Source organism: Salmo salar, chromosome ssa26, assembly GCF_905237065.1.
Source record: "Salmo salar chromosome ssa26, Ssal_v3.1, whole genome shotgun sequence".
NCBI classification, from domain to species: Eukaryota; Metazoa; Chordata; class Actinopteri; order Salmoniformes; family Salmonidae; genus Salmo; species Salmo salar.
Window position 1 is genome coordinate 21,295,387 of NC_059467.1, and position 20,708 is coordinate 21,316,094.

The following is a 20,708-nucleotide window of genomic DNA, read 5'->3' on the forward strand; positions in this document are numbered from 1 at the left end:
ACATCAGAACATTTAGAACTATCAGATATTCTTTGCTTCAACCCTTCAAGTCCAGCTGGGCTCTAGGATCTGATGGAAGGCTGGCCTGGCAGTGGCACTTTAACTGGCGCCAAACTTTGAGACAGGAAGTACACAAATCGTTCGCGGAAACAACTTTATTTCTTCTTTGGCAACCGCCAACAATGTAGCTACTACCACCACACAACAATTTAGCAAATCAAAGTTAACTATACAATTGGTTTGAAATGCCTTTGATTGTCAAAGATTACACATGGACACAGACAGAAACGATTGTTTACATAAATGTACCTTTAAAAGGAGTAAAGGTTGGGAAAGTAGACATATTTTCCACAGACGAATATCTGAAGGTAAAAGTTTTTGGGAAACACCCTAAAGCTAGCTAGCTAACGTTAGCTAGCTACCTATCTAAATGTTGTCAACAGTAGTAAATGGTCAATTGCTTTGGTTTGTCTCCTTCATTTTAGGTACATTTCCCCCCGTTTTTATTTGAAGCCAACCAGTTTGAGCCGATAGATGACAAAAGCACAGCAAAAATTGGAAATGGAGTTGCAGTTTTCACATTGCAGAAAAAGGAGACAGTGGGAGCACCTTGTGATTACTAACAGTAAGTCATTAGCTAACAGCAATATAGATATTAGTCTAGTTAGCTATGTAAGCGTTAATCGACGAGGGGCTATGTATTTGAAAATAATAAATGACATGGAGACGCTTTAGCGGAGTGGAATAAAACCTTCCATAGAGTTGCATTATTTTCCAGAGAACGCATTGAGAGCCCCGAGTTGATATCCCTTTTATACCATGGCTATACTTTTGCTGGAAATGTGTTCAACATCCACTGAAGTAGCTAGCAAGTTTACTAGATAGGCTAGCTACAGTAGTTGCCTTGGTAACCACACAAACAGACTTACTAGTTTAGCTAACCAAACCATTAGTCTTAGCATGCTATTATTGAAATCGAATTCAGCAATGCCAATAATGTTTTCAATTCGACTTTTACTTTCAAAAGCTGCTCCAACATAGAACATGTAAGAATGAACTAACGCCATTGAATTCTACCCTGCTGATATACCGTGCCTTATAGGGAAATAATGCACGCTCTAGAATGCACGCTCTAGAATGCCCCTAAAGCCTAACAGAAACAACTATTCAACATTGTCATGGACATGGGTATAAAGTAGCTGCAATACATTATGCAAAGTAGTCACAGTATTTTACAACTTAATTGTATGTATTACATTTGACCCTGATTAGTATTATTCCACAAAGAAGATATTATAATGTGTTTATCTGTGTTTATCTGTTTTAGATGACAAAGACAAATTGAGAGAGATCAGGTATCGAGCACTCCTGAAAGCCCAGATAAAGCTTGCTGCTGAGTCGAAAGCCAAAGCTACAAAAACACAAGAAGAAAGAAAATATGCACTGGAGACCATGATGATGGTGAGATACACTTGTCAAATATATTCTGTGTAATTTGTGCTAGGAATACATCTTAATTTTCAGTTCTATTATATTTTCAGCTTGAAGAAGAGGGGAGAGCCAGGATCCAGAAAATGAAGGATGATGAATATGAGAAAGCAACAGCAGAGTTGGAGGCATGGAAACTGAAGCAGGGGCAAATAGCAGAGGGGGAGGCCCAACCTAAGCTACAAAGTCAGAGAATCAAGGTTGACAAACAAAGCAAATCGGAAAAGATACATGTACCCAGAACATCAGACCGATGCAAGGTCAAGCATGGTAAATAACTCTGGTACAATCAAATTGTACATTCTGCAATCATAAGTTTGTTGACACCAGTTCACACCACGAGTGTTTCCCACAGCCCTACGAGAATCAAGAGTACCAGAGGAGGAAGAGGTATAAACTCATCTTTTCCCTTTCCACTTTCAAGTATTAACCAGGTTTTTCATCAGTGAATCTTTGGAACTGTGGTTTATTAAAGGGCAATTCCGCCACTTTTCAACCTCATATCCATTATCTGCAGCACCATACCAGTGTCTACATACTGTTTGTTAAAAGAGCACGTTTCTGTGATCTGTGGTTAAAAAGATAATAAGAACGGTCCTAAAAAATGCTTCTCTGTGACATCACAGGGTAGGATTAAAAATCAGAAAAACTGATTTTCAAATCCTGCAACGAGTTTCTTGCCAGAGGGAATGTATATTATTGCTCCCCACGTCACTGTGAATCGCAGTATTTGAAAATCACTGTTTATAAAATGTTTTAACTTTTGATTACGTCGTCGGGTAGAACATTTTCACTTAGAAACGTAGAAATGCGCCAATTTCACATATGTAAACACTGGTATTCTGCTGGAGATAATAAAACGTGATGGAATTGCCCTTTAAGTATGGGTATTGATTGCTTTGTCTTTACTGTAAACTATGGACACGGGATGCGTTTGTCCATTCTCGGTTCCATATTGGGAGGTAGCATCATGTTGTGTTTAATTTTTACATTTTATCAAGCCAACCCAATAATATACATTTTCTCTTTGGAACAGTGGCTTCAGAAGCAGGCAGAGGCCAGAAGGGCAATAAATGCAGACCTGGCAGAGCTGAAGGACCTGACAGAAGAAGAGAGGAACCCTGACTGGTTAAAGGAGAATAAGTAGGCTAATCTTGTCAAAGTCAGTGATTATCAAACAATTAAGTATGTTAATATTAAATGTCTTCCCTCCATGTTTTTCAGCAAATTATTTGCAACAGGTAACTACTTGGCTGCGATCAATACTTACAGCCTTGCCATGAAGCTTAACAGAAAGATTCCTGCCATATATTCAAGCCGTGCTGCTTGTCACTTGAAACTAAGGAATCTTCATAAAGCCATTGAGGATTCCTCTTGGGTCAGTATTCATCTTCCTTGTGTAAATGTTTTATTTTACTCAACAGCATTGGTAAAAGAGATAGTTGTATAGAACATGACATTACAATGGTTCTTCATACCCACAATCTCTGTTGATGCCACCCGTGGCTGGCAATGCAGGTGCCAGGACAAGAGCCCATGTAAGACGAGGCACAGCTTTTTGTGAACTGGAGTTCTATACTGAAGGTCTGTGCAACGTCAACAAGGGCATTTCTCAAGCCTCAAAGATACATGGCTCCCCTTGGAACTTTCTATTTTAGTTTTAGACCTCATTGTCATTCATACTTGGACATGTGAAATGCAAAAAAGAGAATACTTTAAACATTTAGTTATAGCACCTTTTGACTTTTTCTACGGATTTAAACAAAGTTCCATATTGGGCTCCGTAGTGGCGCAGCGGTCTAAGGCACTGCATCTGTGCTAGAGGTGTCACAACAGACACCCTGGTTCGAATCCAGGCTGTAACACAACCACCCGTGATTGGGAGTCCCATAGGGTGGCACACAATTGGCCCAGCGTCGTCTGGGTTTGGCTGGTGTAGGTCATCCTTGTAAATAAGAATCTGTTCTTAACTGACTTGCCTAGTTAAAGGTTAAACATATTTTATTTTTAGATTATATTTTGTTTGTTCTGCCCAGATTGAAAAGCCTACTGTCGCCTTGTGACTGAAATAATGCAGCTGTGGATATCCTAGGCCAGGAAGTAGGGACAGCTGGTTTAGCAGACTATCCCTACCATGGCATGTGCAGTCAGCTAAACTTTTAATATTCCTTGAAAAGATTGTCATAGGTCTTCAAGATTACCAGGCTGCTTTGAAGATTGATCCTCAAAATGAAGCTCTACAATCTGACACACAAAATTAGACAAATCATCCAAGGGAGTGCACCCTGTCCTGAATGAATAATACATGTTTAATACATTTGTATATTTTTTTGCAATGAGGAACACTTTCAAATGAATGCTGATAGCCCACCTGTTCAATGTGTTTATAGTGATACAATAAAAAAATAAAGTCAAACATTGTAACTTTCTCCTGCTATTAGTGTTTCTGTATAATGTCACATAACATAAGTGCAAGTAAAAATATGCTTTACTTTGTATGTAGAATGATACATGCATATTGTAGAACTTAAATGTACAGCTTTTATGTGTTTTCAGGACACCAATCATTGTCAATGGAGTGAAGGTCCACCGGGTAGTTTAATCAACACTAAGACAATGTTATACCATGTCAATCAAATCAGATAGTGTTTTGCAAATTAGGGCAGTCATATACCCTGCTTCGATCAAGACTTGTATTGAATGCATTGTCACGTAACATCCCACAGTTCCCAAGGTCTTCCGTGAATCTTTGAAAGTGGGTGGTAGGTACAGGGTAATGATTCAAATGTTGGAGGACTAACACCATAGTCACTTGAGGTGGTCTTGTGGGCTTTGCCCATGGCACAGGAGAATTGTCTTTAACCACTGAGGTCATCATACATGAGAAAACAGGGTTTGCACACAGGGCTCTGCTTTGTTCCTGCTGTTGGGGAACCGACATTGGCAACAGTCTACATAGAAGGTTAGGCGATGAAAAATAAAACACAAATATCAAATAGTCCAGGGTTTCCCAAACTCGGTTTAAGCAAAATACAACAAAGATTATGGATACTAAGAAGATACTGGTCTCTCCGCCTTAACAATGGGAGTCGATGTCCAAAAACCAGCACGCCTATCCTTTTTTTGGATCGGTTGATAGATACATCTCATTATTTTAACACTTTTTTAAATAGTCGATGAGGGTTGTTGACGTCGACCGACTGTATTCAATGTAGAGATGTTATGCTACTAGCCTCATACCATGAATATGCATAGCCATCTCGAGACAACTCCGATATAAAGTTTTTTTTTTGTCAAAGTTGCGGGGATGTCACGTGTCGTAATTATATCAGAACAACCTGAGCATTACGAAACTAATATTCATTTAAATAAACCTAATGTAGCAAATAAGCCATTCATTAATTTCCCCCCTCCGAGTTGGGCCTAACTATCTCTTTCCTTCTTCCGCTCTGAATATCAGCATGCGTTATGACTGGATTTCCTAAACTCGGTTGTGGGCCCTCCCCGCTGGGTGCACGTTTTGGGTATTGCCCTAGCACACAGCTGATTTAAATAATCAAAGCTTGATGATGAGTTGGTTATTTGAGGGGGGGGACTGAGTTTGGAAAACCCTGTTTTACGAAACACTACAAGGTTCAGACAAACTTTGTAAACTCCTAAAGTAAGACTTACCTTGATAGTTGGTTGGTGAGGACATACCTGTCATGGATTCAGAATGTTGGTTACCGTAGCTACCCTCCTTTGCAACGGTTTTGACGCGACAATTGAAGTAGATGTACTAGATCGGAAGGATCAACCTCCTTGCTTAATTTCTCTTCATTCTAAGCCTTGTGTGTATTATTATACAAACCTTACATAAAGTTGGGCGTACTGAATAAAGCCAACCCATTGACATATATTCATTGCAGTAGACTAAAATCATGAGTTTAGTATGTTTGTTTACATCTACGCATGTATTTCTCAGCTGGTCAATCACGTGATCCAGAAACCATATCATATTGGGACCTGTAGTTTCCAACTTTGGCAAACGACATGTGCTCACTTCATGCAAGCTCAAAATTAAATCTACAATTCCCCCTCGTCATTTAACACGTTGTTCAGTTTTGCAAAGGTCTGTGTTATTAGCGTCATGACAGCAGCATTCGCGTCCCGGCGGCAACATTAAGACTTCCGGTTCGACATTTTTTCTCCAAAACAAAAGTCTGCGGTAAAACGCTATCTGTGATTTTTTTCGCAGTTTTGCATTATTATAACTACATCAGATAATCTGAACTAAAGATAATTACTACTCTATATAAGATAATGTTATGTTTTTAATATGTAATTGTATATTATGTATAGGACTGGTGCTATGCTTACAAGTTTTTCTTGGTTTTTACAGATCCTATCACGGTTTGAATTTATTTCCAGTTTGCTTGAGCTGTATTCCTGGATGATTATATTGCCTAGTGGTTTATAGCCTCACGTGTTTTGTCCTAGTAGCATCCTCTAGTGGCGTAAAGCCTCGTCTTATCCTAGTTCTGTGAAACCATAACGCTATGTGCTGTACCCAGCAGTTGTCTTATTATCGTTTGCTAATAAATACGAATTATTTGGTAATTAAGAGTTTGTGACTATTTACCAATGCAACAGAACATAGCCAGCAATACAGTTCACTGTATATGGAATACATATTGAACTCTATCACTGTAGAGGAAAACGATTACTGTCTCAGCCAAAATTAGGTGCAAAAGACTCAGTAGGTTCTCTACTAACCAAATATTGTACCTAATATTTCTCTCCAAATGGACCCTCTTCCACTCATCACGAGTCAATGTAAACACAACATTATTTGGAGTGGTATGCCTGAACCATCCAAAGTTTGGCTAATTTGACAAAACACATTTCAGTGTATCCCTGCTTATTTATACATCAACCTACATCTCCAGTTACATGCTGCTCATCTGTATCAGTTGTCATAGAGCTTATGATTTCCTCATCTGTATGACAACTTGTACCACAACTTTCTATCTTTAAGTGGTAGTATTAATTCCCAATATCTTCAGTGTCTGAGATTTGATTGAGCAGCACCACTAACACTTCATCATATTAATTACTTGCTTCATCAGGATGAAACTCAGAAGCAGATTCTTGATCCTCAAAAGTGTGTACATTTTGCATATTAAGTTGGCAGTCTGAGGGTCTTCTCTGAGCAGTTGACATTCCATCATTTAAACTCTCCACAGGCAATTTGTTTTTGAACCTGAGCCTAATTTACATTCTCTGTTTGTACCATTTTGTTTAATTTCACCTTGTTGTCACTAGCAATAGAATGTATAAATGTGTTACAGTCCGCTTTAAGACTAAATCCATTTTGCAATGGCTGTACATGAACTCGACATGATTCTGAGTTGCATAGAAATGTAGCAAATTCTACATCCTTTTGACTATCTGGAGATAGTCAATTTGCACAGATATCACATGCTAGCATTGCTCATTTACTGTTATTTGGCCATTTACAGAAACAAAGTAGTGTTTTGGGTTTCTTTTAATGTGTGATACATTCTTCACCATGTTTATGTTTCACTGCATTTCTCCTTCCCACTCTTGTGTTTGATTGGTGTTTTTTTTTTTTATCAATTAGTGTACTGTCTTTGACTGTGTTGCACTGACTTAAGTTTGTGCTGTCACGCTTATCTCCTATGTCATTACATATGTGTCACAGCCTCAAAGGGTTTGTCAAATCAAGCTCTTACTCAATCTCATTAACAAGACTTTGAATTTTACTTCTATTCTTCTTCCACATATTCCTAAGAATTTTGATACTACGATTAATGACAATGGTTGTTCCAGATGGCCATTGCAAAGTTTTGTCAACTTCCTCCCAAAATTAGAACTCAAATGTATCATTATGCTGCATGACGGCATGTACTGCCATTGAACTAGCATAATAATCTAAACACGTATTGTATTTTTTCCCCCCTTTCTTTGGCAAGTCTTAACTTTCTGGTGCTCCCCAACATCACGACCACCCCCATACAATTTATGTGTCAAATTTGGGGCTTCAACAGTATTTATAATCTGTTGTGTGAAATTATTCTGATCTATGCTTTTATCAGTATGGTCAACTCCATAGTTAACTTTCTCACTACAGACAACAGCGTCACTACCAGTACAGTCAACTCCTACTATAGCACTAGGTCCACCCTTTACCACTCCTTCCGGTGACTCAATTAATTCAAGCACCTGATTAACACCAGTGTCCGGCACAGACTCCACCACTTTACTATCCCTGCCTATGCCTTCCTTTAGCTGCATAACATAAGCACATAGGCCTATATCAAAATTGTCATCTTTCCAATTAAGCCGCCCGACACAAATCCTTTCTGTATTTTTTGTAGCAGTTGGCCATTGCAGAATTGCAGAACTTCCTTAAAAAATGCATTATCAATCTTTTCACTGTGCTGCATAACATAATTAATTGCAATTGAAATAGCATAATAATCCAGAGGTCTTTGTGTCCTCTCTTTCAGTGTCTGAGCATGCCCTGAATTTACCCTGCTGCCTGTCCCCTTCTCCCCCTGACCACTCACTGATCTTACCCTGCTGCCTGCCCCCTTCTCCCCCTGAACCTTACCCTGTTGTCTGCCCCCTTCTCCCCCTTGATTTTACCCTGCTGCCTGTCCCCTTCTCCCCCTAACCACTCACTGATCTTACCCTGCTGCCTGCCCCCTTCTCCCCCTGAACCTTATCCTGCTGCCTGCCCCCTTCTCCCCCTGACCACTCACTGATTTTACCCTGCTGCCTGCCCCCTTCTCCCCCTGACCACTTACTGATCTTACCCTGCTGCCTGCCCCCTTCTCCCCCTGAACCTTATCCTGCTGCCTGCCCCCTTCTCCCCCTGACCACTCACTGATTTTACCCTGCTGCCTGCCCCCTTCTCCTCATGACCTTACCCTGCTGCCTGCCCCTTCATTGTTAATGTTTAAACAGTTATTTTTCATATATCATGAATAAATACAGGTTATTGACACTTTTATACAATTACGCGTGAGACTTTTATTTAGAACATTTTCAAAGTTCCGTGATCCGGAAGTACTATTTTTAGTGTTGCTGACGAGACGCTGATTGTGTTGTTGTTGAATTGAAATCGATGAAGCTATGAGGACGCAATTGTGACTGCAATATCAAGAATCGTTTGCAGAAACTCTTACTTTCTACGTTGGAAACTTACTGGGTAATGATATTACTGTCTGATGTTTTGTCAGGTTAGAGTGGTTTGTAAGTCATACTTCTTGACGTTACAGAGTAGGATAAGTTAGCTACTAACGTTAGTACGCCTTAGTTTATCTAACTGTGCGAGCGGCTAGCTATTACTGTTAGGTAGCTAGCAATAAACTGTTTAAATTTCAGTCTATCCAGCAGCTGTTTGCAGAAAACACCCCTCCGTTCGCATTTTCACCAGATTGTGTAATTTCTTATGATAATTGTTAGTTATGTGCATATAATAACGCTACATATGTAACGTTAGTTAGCTATATAGCCAGGTATCCATTTATTGAATAATCGATTGCGGATTGGACTCCTCATTTACTAATTGTAACGTAGTTGGCTAGCTAGCTGGCGACATCGCAGGGGCCGACGGCAGCATTGCAATCTTAGACAGTGCAGCTACGAAGGCCCCCATGCATTGAACCATGCACACCAAACTCGGTTTGTTTAAATAATATCAACACTACTCACTAGGCTTCGTTTTCGTTCACCAGTAAACTAGTTAGGTGGTAAAGTAACAGTATTCCAAAATGTTTTTGTTGTTGTGGTGGGATTGACATTTTACCCCCACAACCCACATTCTAGACAACCACTACTGTATCAACTCTTTTATCATGTTCTGCTGCAGAAAGATTATGCCTATACAGAGAAACATACAAACAGTTTTCGATCTCCACAAAAGTGGGGCATTGGTGCAATCATTACTTTAGCGTCTATTGACGATAGTATCTTCTGACCGGGGGAGTTGTGTTAAGTGCCCAGACGCTTACTCTAAACATTAACACGCATCGCTTGCGGTACTGTTTTGGAAATATAAGTAACGTGTCTTTCATATCAGTGAAACATTTTTTTTCCTATAAAAAACGGAAGGTAAATTACTACACACCTTTTCATAGGGTTAGTGTTCCCACACAGCCATATCTCCACGTTAGAGTGCTTGTTAGGATCTAGTGTGTTCAGAACACCCGTGTGTAAGCAGAGAGGAAGAGAGATGTCCAACTCGACAGAAAATCTGTCTCCCTCCTTTAGGTGGTGTTTTTTCGCATACTGAGCAAGGAGTTTTTGTATGGATGTCAATGAATTGTAGTTTACATGGAGCCAAATGTGGGCTAATGTAATGGCTGAAAAACCTCCATATGGAGAATGTTTTTTGAGAGCTAGACATTCCCCTGTCAACATGGCATGCATTATGCTGCAATGTCTGTGTACTGTTGTTGTGAACTCTCCTATCTCAACGTAATATCAGTGAACTGTGGTTTTATGCAGAATGACACATTTTGCATTTGAGTATTCAAATGTTCCTCGTGCCATTTTTTTAAAATTCCCAATGCGTTTTTTACAGTGTGCTCCATTGTTTTTACCAGCTGGCGGAGCCATGTCAGAGAGCTCAAGTGACACAGAGTCCTCCTGTGGGTGGACTATCATAAGTAATGAAGTAAGTCAAGTCTTCCTGACCCTACTTGGGTCCTTATTTGATTTCCCCATCAGCCTGAGCACCTGAGTCCCTTACAGCTAACCCTTGTAGGACCAGTAGTCCAGTACTAGGAACCAGAGCCCTTGAAATTCCTCAGTGCACTCTAATGGGACTGGCCTATGGATATGACTGTTACAGTGACTTACAAATTCAAAGTTTCATGTCATCTTAGTTACATCTTGAGTGCCTTTATGCCAGTCATTGCCATTATGCCGACTGTCTAGATTCATTTGAAAGTCTGATGGTTAATGTAGTGAACTGGAGATCATAGTATGCCTTCATGTAGGGTTGTCTGAAATGTGGTAGGCTAATATAATAGGCTTGTTTCTAAGGGTTCAGATATTGAGGCCCTGGGGCCAGAGAACGGCCTGGAATGTGGGTCTGATCTCCCAGAGAGCGCAGTGCTGGGGCCAGAGCTGCTGCAGGACCAACCCACCTCTCTCTCTGGTAGGAGTTACCATATGCCTTGTTGTGACAAATTAAAGCACTTTGAAATATCTAGGCCTATTACAAAAAAACTATTGATGACTGGGTTAAAACTGTTACAACATTGTAATATACATGTATCAGAAAAACACTACATAATTTGGTTTAACCATATGTAATGAAACACATTTATAGCGGTATTGAGATGTTATTTGCTCACAATAGATGGTGTGTACTCAACCTGTCTTCACATTTTAAATGTCCTCTAAATGTGTTTTAGCTGAGTGCACTGAGGAGAGGGGTGAGTCATCTCTTGATGCCACTCTGAAAGAAGAAACCTTAGACAAGACATTGTCTGCTTCTGAGGTGAGGGATAAAAACAAAACATTCTTCGGCTGTATATTTGTATGATTCCCATGTCGCTATGTTTCCAGTCCCTATGCCAACCATGTGGAATATCCTCTGCAGGCTGGAGGTGAGGTGGCCGGGGACGAGCATGTGACTCTGTGCTCCTCCAGCGACCACTCTGACATTGTGACTCTGGGGGACACGAGGGAGACTGAGCTCGGGCCTTGGGATGAGCAGACAGTGGAGGAGGAGGAGGAGGAGGAGGAGGGAGCAGTCAGTGAGGAGCTCTACCTGGGCACCTCCTCCAGCAGCCAGTACACCTTCAGCGCAGCAGAGACTGGTAGGGCAAACCAACACACCCTTTAGGGGATGTTTCAATGAATTCCAGTATGAGGTAATTTGGAGAATTTATATACATTTATATCTATCTTCGCTGGAGAATTTAGATACATTTGTATCTATCTTCGCTGTTCAAAGTTAGAGATGTTTGCATGCAAGGTTTGATGGTCTGGTGATGATCAAGCAGAGTAAGTGGATTAGAGAACAGATAGGGCATGACGACAAATAGAAGAAACCAACAAAGCACTCCTTCCTATCCCTTTCCCCTTGTCCTAAAGCCAGGCTGATGATGGGCCACTGGAAGCTTCCACAGAGTCTGTGGGACTTGGGCTGTCATCTGAAAGGGCAGATGTCTGGCAGCCGTTCTCTCTCAGGTGGTATAAACTGGACTGGTGTGAATATGATAGCGTGCTGCTTGTCTTGCTCAACACAGTGTAGCAGGCCTAAACCTGATAAGCTGTTGTCGGGGTAAATGCTGTCCGATGATGTAAACAAGTTCTGCTTGTTTTGAAAGGTGTTGCAATCGCCACTAAATGTGTGAAACAAAACACTTGCGTGGTATTTCGGCATGATGTGTGTTTGTTTAGACTTAACAACTGGAAGTTGCCCCAGTGATGATTTGGCAAAATCTATTTGGTTTGACAGATATACCTGATGTATAATTAGCCTATATATAATTCTTCTGAAATAAAATGTATTATCAGAATATTTGATTAGTTGTTAGTCTGGATCTCCTGTATTTATCTTTTAATTTTAGGCTAGTGGTCACCTCTGTGATCATGTAACCTAGATTAAACTTGATACTGAGGCATGTTGTTTACATGTTGCTCCTATTACCAGAGGGATGTCTTAATCAGATTTTGCAATCAATGGTTATTGTTAAGCAAAACATAAGCACATTTTTCACAGCAATGTGTGCCAGTTTTACAGGTTTGGCATTTCCTGTGGAAGACTAAAGCATTATTTTTGTTTCCCCAGTTTACTGTGCACCAACGTCATGAAGCGTAGCTTTACAACAGGGGTCTCCAACCCTGTTTCTGGAGAGCTACCGTCCTGTATGATTTTGCGTCAGTCTCAGTTGTAACTCGCCTGGTTTGGCTTTTCAACCAGCCTATTAGAATCAGGTTTGATAAACTAGGGTTGGAGTGAACCTACAGGACGATAGCTCTCCAGGAACAGGGTTGGAGAGCCCTGCTTTACAAAAAACTATGTATAGGCTTTAAAGGGGGCTTGAGCTTCCTGATTTGGCTTAGTTTTTTGGCTTGATCATTGAGAAATGCAGCAGCCATGACCGAAGCCAAATAAGAGTTGTCTTGGGGGGGGGTTAATGTGGGTGTCGTGTGTGTGTGTTCGCACGTGGCAAGCGTTTGTACATTCACTCTGCCAAAACAGTACACAATCACTCACCCTTCTAGATAACTTGAAAGGCTAACCAGGTCTTGTCTTGATGTTGCTTAGGCTAGTTACTGCTAGACAACTTATTTAGCCAATTAGCTTCAGCCGCTGGTGTGCCACTGTGGCAAAGTTGGTTTGACAATGAATAGCCTGTCTTTAGGGCTAGTTATGGGCTGTCAATAAATGACTGTGTAAATGTGCAACATGAAAATATTGGCCCATCTTTTAGTTGTCTCGTTCAATGCTTTCAATATTTGAATTTCCACAATTTATAGCTGGTTTGAGGTTTTTAAGTAAGTAAATTTGGCGCTATTGACATTTTTTTTAATGTTGTCCCATGTACAATGTGTTTTTTATTGATGGTCCCTAAATAGCCCAATAGGGGTATCAAATGTCAAACCAAATTGACCATGGGCATTACAATGGGGTCGCCAGCAGCTGAGCGCTGAATTGATGATTACTTGGGTGCTGCCAACTGTGGGCAGGATTGAAATAAACCCAACCCAAGGAAAACTGTTACGGTACCCATACATTTTTTCCCCCTATCTCACAAATCTTCATTTTGGACGACTGACTTTATGACCAAAATTATCCCATTTACACTTTGTAGTCAATTTTGACAGTAGAATAACTGTTTCTGACTCATATCGATGCCACATAGGCGTTTTCAAAATGAGAAGTATCTTTTTAGGACCCGTCTTTAATTATAATTGAATGGAAACGTGATATATTGCCATGGACTGCACTTTGCTACTAGATCAATGAGGGCAATTAAAACAATATTTTAAGCAGCAATGTGCTGTTAATTATTTTAGCAGCATAAGCATGGTTTACAAGCGTGTCAACCTTGTAATTATGGTTCAGTGCACTAATTATTCTTTGTGTGGGTGTGTGTATGTTGCAGTTTTCCCTGTGGTTGCAGACTCCAGCAGCAGTGAGGATGAGGGAGGAGAGCAGGTCACCCCAGTAGTGCGGAGGCGCAGGATGAGGAAGAGCACCACTAGCTCTGTGGCTGACCATGGAGAGGAGGTGCAGGAGTCTGGCCACAGTGACCGAGAGGAGACTCTAGAGGAGGAGCAGAAGGAGGTACAGGAGGAGGTACAGGAGGAGGAGGTGCAGCAGGAACCTCACATTGCTCCCCCACCTCAAGGCCATGTCAGCGGCACCCTTAACAAATGTATCCTACTAGCCCTCATCATCGCCATCAGCATGGGCTTTGGTCACTTCTATGGTATGCATCATGGGAAAGTATTGGGAAATATGTGATGAAGAATTTCAATGTTTCTAATTATGAGTATGGAATCATTGGTAAAAGTAATTCACAAGGAAGGCTGTTTTAGCAGTTTTAACATGTTGGTTTTGTGTTCTAGGAAAATTTGAAGGTACAGTATGGAGTGGATTGTTTGAGGGTAATTGTCAAACTCAACTTGCTTAGGCGCATATGTCATGATAATGTCATGTGAATGTCATGTGTCATCACCGCATCCGTAGTTTTGAATAGCACAAACTAAACCTATGTGTGTTTAGTGGGATTATGCAAAGCATGTCAAGTGCCTACATTAAGATATATTTGATCATATTGAAAGGATACACATGGATACACATCCTATTAAGATAGTGAAAATAGAATTACAGTGCTTCTGTTGACCTCTTGAATCCATCCTCATCAGAATGTTTATGTGTAGAAAAAAATAATTTTGTCATAGGGCGACAGGTAGCCTAGCAGTTAAGAGGGTTGATGTGCCCTTGAGCAAGGCACTTAACCCTGATTGCTCCTGTAAGTCACTCTGGATGAGAGTGTCTGCTAAATGATTCAAATGTAATACAGTATCTGGGTTGTGGTCAATAAGCAATCAGTTTTCCAATGTTATTGGCAGCTCAGAGCTGGCTAAAAGGTGACATGCTGAATATCACTGATAAACTTAATCATAGAGGGGTGCCACATTTTGTGAGTTGATTACAAACCAGATGCTCATGATTGGTCACTTGTTGAATGTAAGTCAATTTATTTTCTGTTTTTGTGTGTGGTAGTATATCACTTTCTTGTGCCGTCTTCTTTGGTAAGGTGAGGTAACAGTGGGTTCCCAATTTCCCAAGGGTCAGGGAATTCAACACCTACATCCCACACATGGAATGTCGGGGGTTTTCTAATTTGCCAGCGAGTGTGGTCATAAGTCAATAACAATACACACAATAACAAATTGCTGTTATTGAGTTCATTTTGCCACTGCTGACCAATGTCACCAAATAGTTTTGAATCTTGGAAACTAATTGGTCTGCATGGATAAGTCTTGACATTTTGGTTTGTCCAAGAATGGGAACCATTTTTATTGCACCTAACATGACGTAGACATTTCCCCCAACTTTTTCTGCTTCTGTGTTACTATTCTTGAATGTGTGTTATCATCTGGTGAATCATGTCTATGCTTATGCAAAATGAAGGGAATGCCTAATATTTCATTCTAACACAGGCACAGTACAGGTTCAGGAGAGACAGAAGATTGTGGAGAAGATCTGTGGAGTGAACGACCTTGGTAATTCGAAAGATCTGCAGCCTCAGTGTCATAAAGGACCAAATGTCATCAACAAGGTCTGTAAAGAGTTCTTGATACATACAGTTAGGTATCATAAGCCACCTCCCTCTATTATCCTTCTCAAATAAACTAGCTTAATAAAACAAAATACATGTTATTTTTCTGTCTTAAAAACTGTTTCCTAACTTTTCTGTTTCTTTTTGTTTTTATTTATATCTTTGGTGAACTTTGTTTCAGCTATAGAATTCTCTCTTTTTTGACCTAACACATGCAGATTTCAGGCATTCAAGTGCCAGTAGTCCTAATATCACATTTGGAACTATCAGTATCATATTTTAGGAAGAACTTTAAGCGTTTCAATATCAAATTGATCTATCCACAACTTTTACAGCAATGCTCAGTGAGTACTCATTTCACTATTATTTTTCAAGAAAATCGAACTTATATGGTAAGTATGATTATGCCTCAACTAAAGCACACTATTGCTCCTTCCAGAGAGAAAAATAATGTATCTTCACCCCCAACCACATGGAAGGATGTTTTTTTAATATATATTTAATATAACTGTGGCTCAGTTGGTAGAGCATGGTGTGTGCAACGCCAGGGTTGTGGGTTCGATTCCCACGGGGGGCCAGTACAAAAAAATATATAAATAAATGAAATGTATGCTCTGGAAAAGAGCGTCTACTAAATGACAATTTTTTTTTACTAATTATGTCTCAAGTGGTCAAACACTATCTAGCTTTGTTACATTTTCCACTAATCTCAAATAGTTTTTGATATGACACACAGTAGCAAAATGTTTCTTTAGGCAATGAGGTCCTTGTATTGAAATGCATTGCAAGCCCCCTATATTATACTGTGTAACCTATCCTTGTTTTTGTGGTTTATATTTCGGGGTTCACAGCAACGCTGTGAAATCTATTGTTATGCTTAGATTTTTTTTCTTGACCTGGTCAAATAATTTAAGCATCGATTGGTAACATTTTTTGTAATTTGGCACACAGAATCTAGAGGACATGAGTAACTTAGACAAAAATAATTGCACCGATTGGCCTAAAGGTGGTAGTGTTATAAGCTATCTCACTTAAACCCTCATCTGCCGCCCTGTTTAACCTAGATACTTGAAACTTTGTATGTAGGTGTCTTTCTTTATGCCCTCACAAATTTGCCTCAAGGACCCATAAAGTCTGTCAGGATATATTTTGCTCCATCTTGAACATTTTGTAAAACTTTTAGGACCAAATTCAGCATGTCCGCCCATGGTACATCTCTTAACTTTGTTTGAGAAAAGCTAAGGGATTGGTTACAAGATGGCTGAGTTATTGATAATCAGGAAATCAGATTTTACGTATCCATTTTAATCCTTTGCAAATCCACTTCACAATCGCCTATCAACTTAACTTTTAGGGTCATCAAAGACAGCTTGGCATTGATATCTTTAAAAATAAGAAAACTTAACAATTAACTTTTGACTATGTAAAATAATCATAAAAAATCTCATAGACTAAAAGTCAGATTCACTCCAAATGTGGTCTTTGGACTCATCAAAATAGTCCCTAAAGAGTAAATAACACTGATGCATTCAAAGATGGCCACACTATACCAGTAGATGCGTATATGCTAAAATAGATTTAAAATACTTCAAAAATCTTCTCGTGAACCATAGGAACAAATGACACCAAATTTGGAAAGTAAGCCCATGGTACATGTCTTAAATTAGTTTGAGAAAGATGAGGTGATTGGTCAAAATCTGATTTTACGTGTCCATTTAAACCAGTGTAAATATACTCCATAGTGGCCTAGCAACTTGAAATTTGTCATCGCTATCATGGACATCCCTAAGATGAACCACATTGAATTTGGTTTTGATATCTCAAAAACTCGGAAACTATTAACAAGTCATGTAATGCTAATGCTCAAAATCATCTGCAGGCATATTCTCCTCATGAACCATACATCAGATTCACTCCAGATGATGTGTTTACTCATTACATAAGGCTTTTAATAGTTTTTTCTTCTTCTCTGCATTCAAATATGACCACACTGTACCTATAGATGCACGTTGGCACATATGCTAAAAATACTTTTATAATTATCTTCAATGCTTTAACTGATTGCACATAAAGGAAGATTGTTCATACATGATAAAGTGCTTGCTTTGTTATCCAACTGATATTTTCTTCTTTGTCATCCTGTGAACCCTGTTCATATTGCTGCTCGCAGCTATATTTTTGTGATTTCACATTTAAACTATTCATCTTCAATATTTTTATATGCAAGGATTCTCTACGACTTGTTTTTGATGGCTTTTTGCCCCCTTGAGAAACATTTGACACTCCACTTAACTGTGGTGTGAGATGAGGCTTAAGAGTGTATTCTCATTTTATAGCAATGCATTTGCTCACTTTGGTGATGCTGTTTCCACACGTTTAGGACGTGGTTAAGAGTCTGAGAGAAGACCTAAAGGACAAGAGTGACATGATGCTGTCTCTCACAGGGATTATCGACAAGCTTACTAAAGAGAACCAGGATCTCAGATCCAAACAGGCCCAGCTACAGGTAACATGCAAGTACAGGTTAAGGTTCAAATTTAACACTAGTGGTGGGTCTTTCCATATAAATTGAAGGTGGACTAATATCTAAATAAAGATTCAAATACTGCAACAAAATTCACCATTAATTGATTTGTCGTTTATTCGTGAGACTGAAAAAATAGTATTTTGTCATCGTTTCACTTTTAACCATCTTCATTATTAATTTAAGCCTAACTGTTCCCCTTGTTGTTCATATGTTAAGCGTTTTGCTAATACTCCTTTGTGGATGCATAACAAATGTATTTTTGTTTTGAAACAAGGCCCAGAAAGAAGACTTGGTCGTGAAACTGAAGCAGACTGGCGAGGAGAGGGTTAAGATTGAGTCTCAGCAGAATCACCTGATGGTGGAGAACCAGCTGCTGAAGAGCTCCCTGGAGCGTGAGGAGGAGTCCCTGTCCACCCTTCAGGAGGAGCTGAGGAACCTGCGCTCCCAGATCCGAGACCTGGAGGAAACTGGGGCCGGGGCCGACTTCATACTGTCTGAGAACCAGAGGCTGAAGGACCACCTGGAGGAGGAGACGCAGCGCCTCCGTAGCTTCCTGAGCCAGAGGGAGGCCCTGATGGCTGAGGCCCAGACGCTGAGGAGGGAGCTGGATAATGAGCGGAGGGTGACTGACCAGCTAAGGGAGCAGCTGAGCAGCCGCAACACCAGGGCCGGAGGAGAGGCCGACTTGGAGACAAAGGAGCTGCAGTCACGGCTCATGGAGTTGCAGAAGAAGCTGAGCTTTGAGCAGCAGCGCTCCGACCTTTGGTTGAGGCTCTATGTGGAAACCAAAGAGGACCGGGCAAAGGGAGACAAGCAGGCCAAAGTCAAGAAGTCCAAGGACGGCGTGATAGGGAAGGTTAAAGATACTTTTGATGCGGTGAAGAACTCCACCAAGGAGTTTGTGCACCATCACAAAGAGCAGATAACGAAAGCCAAAGAGGCTGTGAAAGAGAATCTGAGGAAGTTCTCAGATTCTGTAAAATCCACCTTCCGCCACTTCAAGGACTCTGCTTCGCGTATGATGGACAAGACTTACCGGCCTCACAATCGGAGGTTTCACGAGAGGAAGGATGCCAAGACTGAGCAGCAGGAGCATCATAGAGATCATGGAAACAAGCACTCAGAGGAGGAACCATGGCAGCCCAGAACCCACAAGCCCCTGCATCGTCACCCTCGTAAATCCACTGACGACTCTTTCCAGGCACACCGTAACACCCGGAAGTCAGGGAGTAAAGTTGAGGAGGACCCAGACGCTGAGCAACAACAAAGAGGAGTGCCCAAAGGTTGCTCTGGGGTTTTCGACTGTGCCTACCAAGAATCCATGAGCCTCTTCAACAAAGCCATGGACCCCATAAGAGCAGATGAGTTCAACCAGCTGCTTCACAGCTACCTCCAGCAGGAGGTTGACCACTTCCACCACTGGACTGAGCTGGAGAGCTTTATTAAAAATTTCTTTCACAACGGCGTCTTCATCCACGATCAGATGCTGTTCACAGACTTTGTTAGTGGTGTGGAAGACTACCTGGAGGACATGGATGAGTATCATGGCCACAACGATGACGTCTTTGAAGATCTTGACGAGTATGTCTACAGGCACTTCTTTGGAGATACCTACTCAAAACGTTATGGGTCAAGGTAAGTTTATAGTTTTCATAACTGTTTTTTCAATAGGATGTTGTGTATTACCATATTCTGACATTTCTGTTCGCCAACTCACAGTAGACCCTTTGAGGGGCCAGATACGGATACTAAAGAAGAAAGACTAGCAAAGCACCAGCAGCGCAATCAGAGGGCCCGGCCACAAAGAGAGAGGAAGTGGAGCAGAGCAGGACGGAACACAGACAGACACATGGCTGATGTAAAAATAGAGTTGGGTCCTATGCCCTTTGATCCCAAATATTGAGAATAATCTTACCTAACAAATCCGTTTTTATGATGGCTGATATTGTAGTTGCAAAGTCTATTTAGGATGTGTTTGATGGAAAGCCTTCTTATTCTTCTGTTTTTGTGATTTTGCACAATGTTCTTTTAACGCTGCCTGAATGTCCCCTTGCTTCCTGTGTTGTGTAAGCAATCCTTAGGTTAGTAGCAATGGTGGTGTATCTGACTGCATCTAATCTCATGCGCACAAAGAAAATGATTGCTGCAATATTTTAGCCATGAATTGTCTTTAAATATGACTAACTAGAGCAATTAAACATGGGAATACAGTAAGTAAATCTGACAGTAGCTAACTCTGTAGTACACATTCATTGTCATCAGGTCATTTGTTACATGTTCATGTTCTTTTTAAGAGCCATCACTGACTGTAATTTGCACAACATTTCTTCTCTTTGGGCCTTGTTTAAAAAATATATTTTTTAAAGCTTACCATTTTAATAGTCTACATTTAGGCCTATTGTGAATGAATAATGATTCATTGGATGGATCCAACAATGGAAAGAAATAGTATTTTTGTCAGTGGCATTGAAGAGTTATGAACTGACAGATACACTTTAATTTCAATTCCAAATTGTCATTAGGTGACATTGGTAATTGTGAGATAATGGCCAAAACAATTGCTGACATTGATACTGTTGTGTGCAGTAAAACTTTAAGTAGCAAAACCACTGAGAAATACTTTTTTTCACATAATATTGAATAATGCAAGAAGCCGGTTCCACAGTTGATTTCTATACTTTGCTGCTACGTTACATATTTGTTTAAAATGGTGAGATAAAGTGCAACTGTGTTCAGTAACATTCCAACTATGGCTTGTATTACTAAGGCTGATTATTTCCTTTCATTTACAGATGTGCTGTTAAAAATGAATTGCAGCTTCCCAATAAAATAAAAGTGAATATTGACTGCTTCTTTCCCCCCCCTACTAT

The 20,708-nt window shown here is 40.3% G+C and overlaps 2 protein-coding genes across 12 annotated transcripts; both read left to right on the forward strand.

Annotated features, from left to right (window-relative positions):
* The first annotated feature begins 120 nt into the window (after window positions 1–120).
* Window positions 121–3,916, forward strand: LOC106587431 (dynein axonemal assembly factor 4). 3 transcript variants are annotated; one of them, XM_014175818.2, is made up of 8 exons: window positions 121–368; window positions 486–625; window positions 1,328–1,461; window positions 1,542–1,758; window positions 1,844–1,878; window positions 2,525–2,631; window positions 2,713–2,866; window positions 3,666–3,916. In XM_014175818.2, exons 2-8 carry the CDS (start codon window positions 535–537, stop codon window positions 3,747–3,749), a joined length of 822 nt encoding a protein of 273 aa, XP_014031293.1. In that variant the 5' UTR covers window positions 121–368; window positions 486–534; the 3' UTR covers window positions 3,750–3,916. The 3 variants fall into 3 exon arrangements, with proteins under 3 accessions (XP_014031293.1, XP_045564095.1, XP_045564094.1); XM_045708139.1 differs by adding an exon at window positions 3,007–3,072 and having other exon boundaries at window positions 151–625; XM_045708138.1 differs by having other exon boundaries at window positions 151–625; window positions 3,007–3,916.
* Window positions 3,917–8,418: 4,502 nt separating this feature from the next.
* On the forward strand, window positions 8,419–20,684 carry LOC106587427 (cell cycle progression protein 1). Of its 9 annotated transcripts, none has more exons than XM_014175805.2 (12): window positions 8,419–8,704; window positions 10,082–10,174; window positions 10,546–10,660; window positions 10,920–11,005; window positions 11,108–11,327; window positions 11,605–11,700; window positions 13,626–13,952; window positions 14,092–14,130; window positions 15,193–15,311; window positions 17,692–17,817; window positions 18,113–19,473; window positions 19,558–20,684. In XM_014175805.2, the coding sequence occupies exons 2-12, from the start codon at window positions 10,115–10,117 to the stop codon at window positions 19,739–19,741; spliced, it is 2,733 nt and encodes a 910-aa protein (XP_014031280.1). In that variant the 5' UTR covers window positions 8,419–8,704; window positions 10,082–10,114; the 3' UTR covers window positions 19,742–20,684. The 9 variants fall into 9 exon arrangements, with proteins under 9 accessions (XP_014031280.1, XP_014031285.1, XP_045564851.1 ...); XM_014175807.2 differs by having other exon boundaries at window positions 8,510–8,704; window positions 14,092–14,103; XM_014175806.2 differs by having other exon boundaries at window positions 8,553–8,704; window positions 10,104–10,174.
* Window positions 20,685–20,708: the final 24 nt, after the last annotated feature.

Coding starts and splice junctions, on each gene's coding strand:
- LOC106587431 (XM_014175818.2), top strand. CDS start 535: ATGACAAAAGCACAGCAAAAATTGGAAATGGAGTTGCAGTTTTCACAT. Junction 1,462..1,541: donor CACTGGAGACCATGATGATG/GTGAGATACACT, acceptor TTATATTTTCAG/CTTGAAGAAGAGGGGAGAGC. Junction 2,867..3,665: donor CCATTGAGGATTCCTCTTGG/GTCAGTATTCAT, acceptor TTCCTTGAAAAG/ATTGTCATAGGTCTTCAAGA.
- LOC106587427 (XM_014175805.2), top strand. CDS start 10,115: ATGTCAGAGAGCTCAAGTGACACAGAGTCCTCCTGTGGGTGGACTATC. Junction 11,328..11,604: donor CTTCAGCGCAGCAGAGACTG/GTAGGGCAAACC, acceptor CTTGTCCTAAAG/CCAGGCTGATGATGGGCCAC. Junction 13,953..14,091: donor GGGCTTTGGTCACTTCTATG/GTATGCATCATG, acceptor TTTGTGTTCTAG/GAAAATTTGAAGGTACAGTA.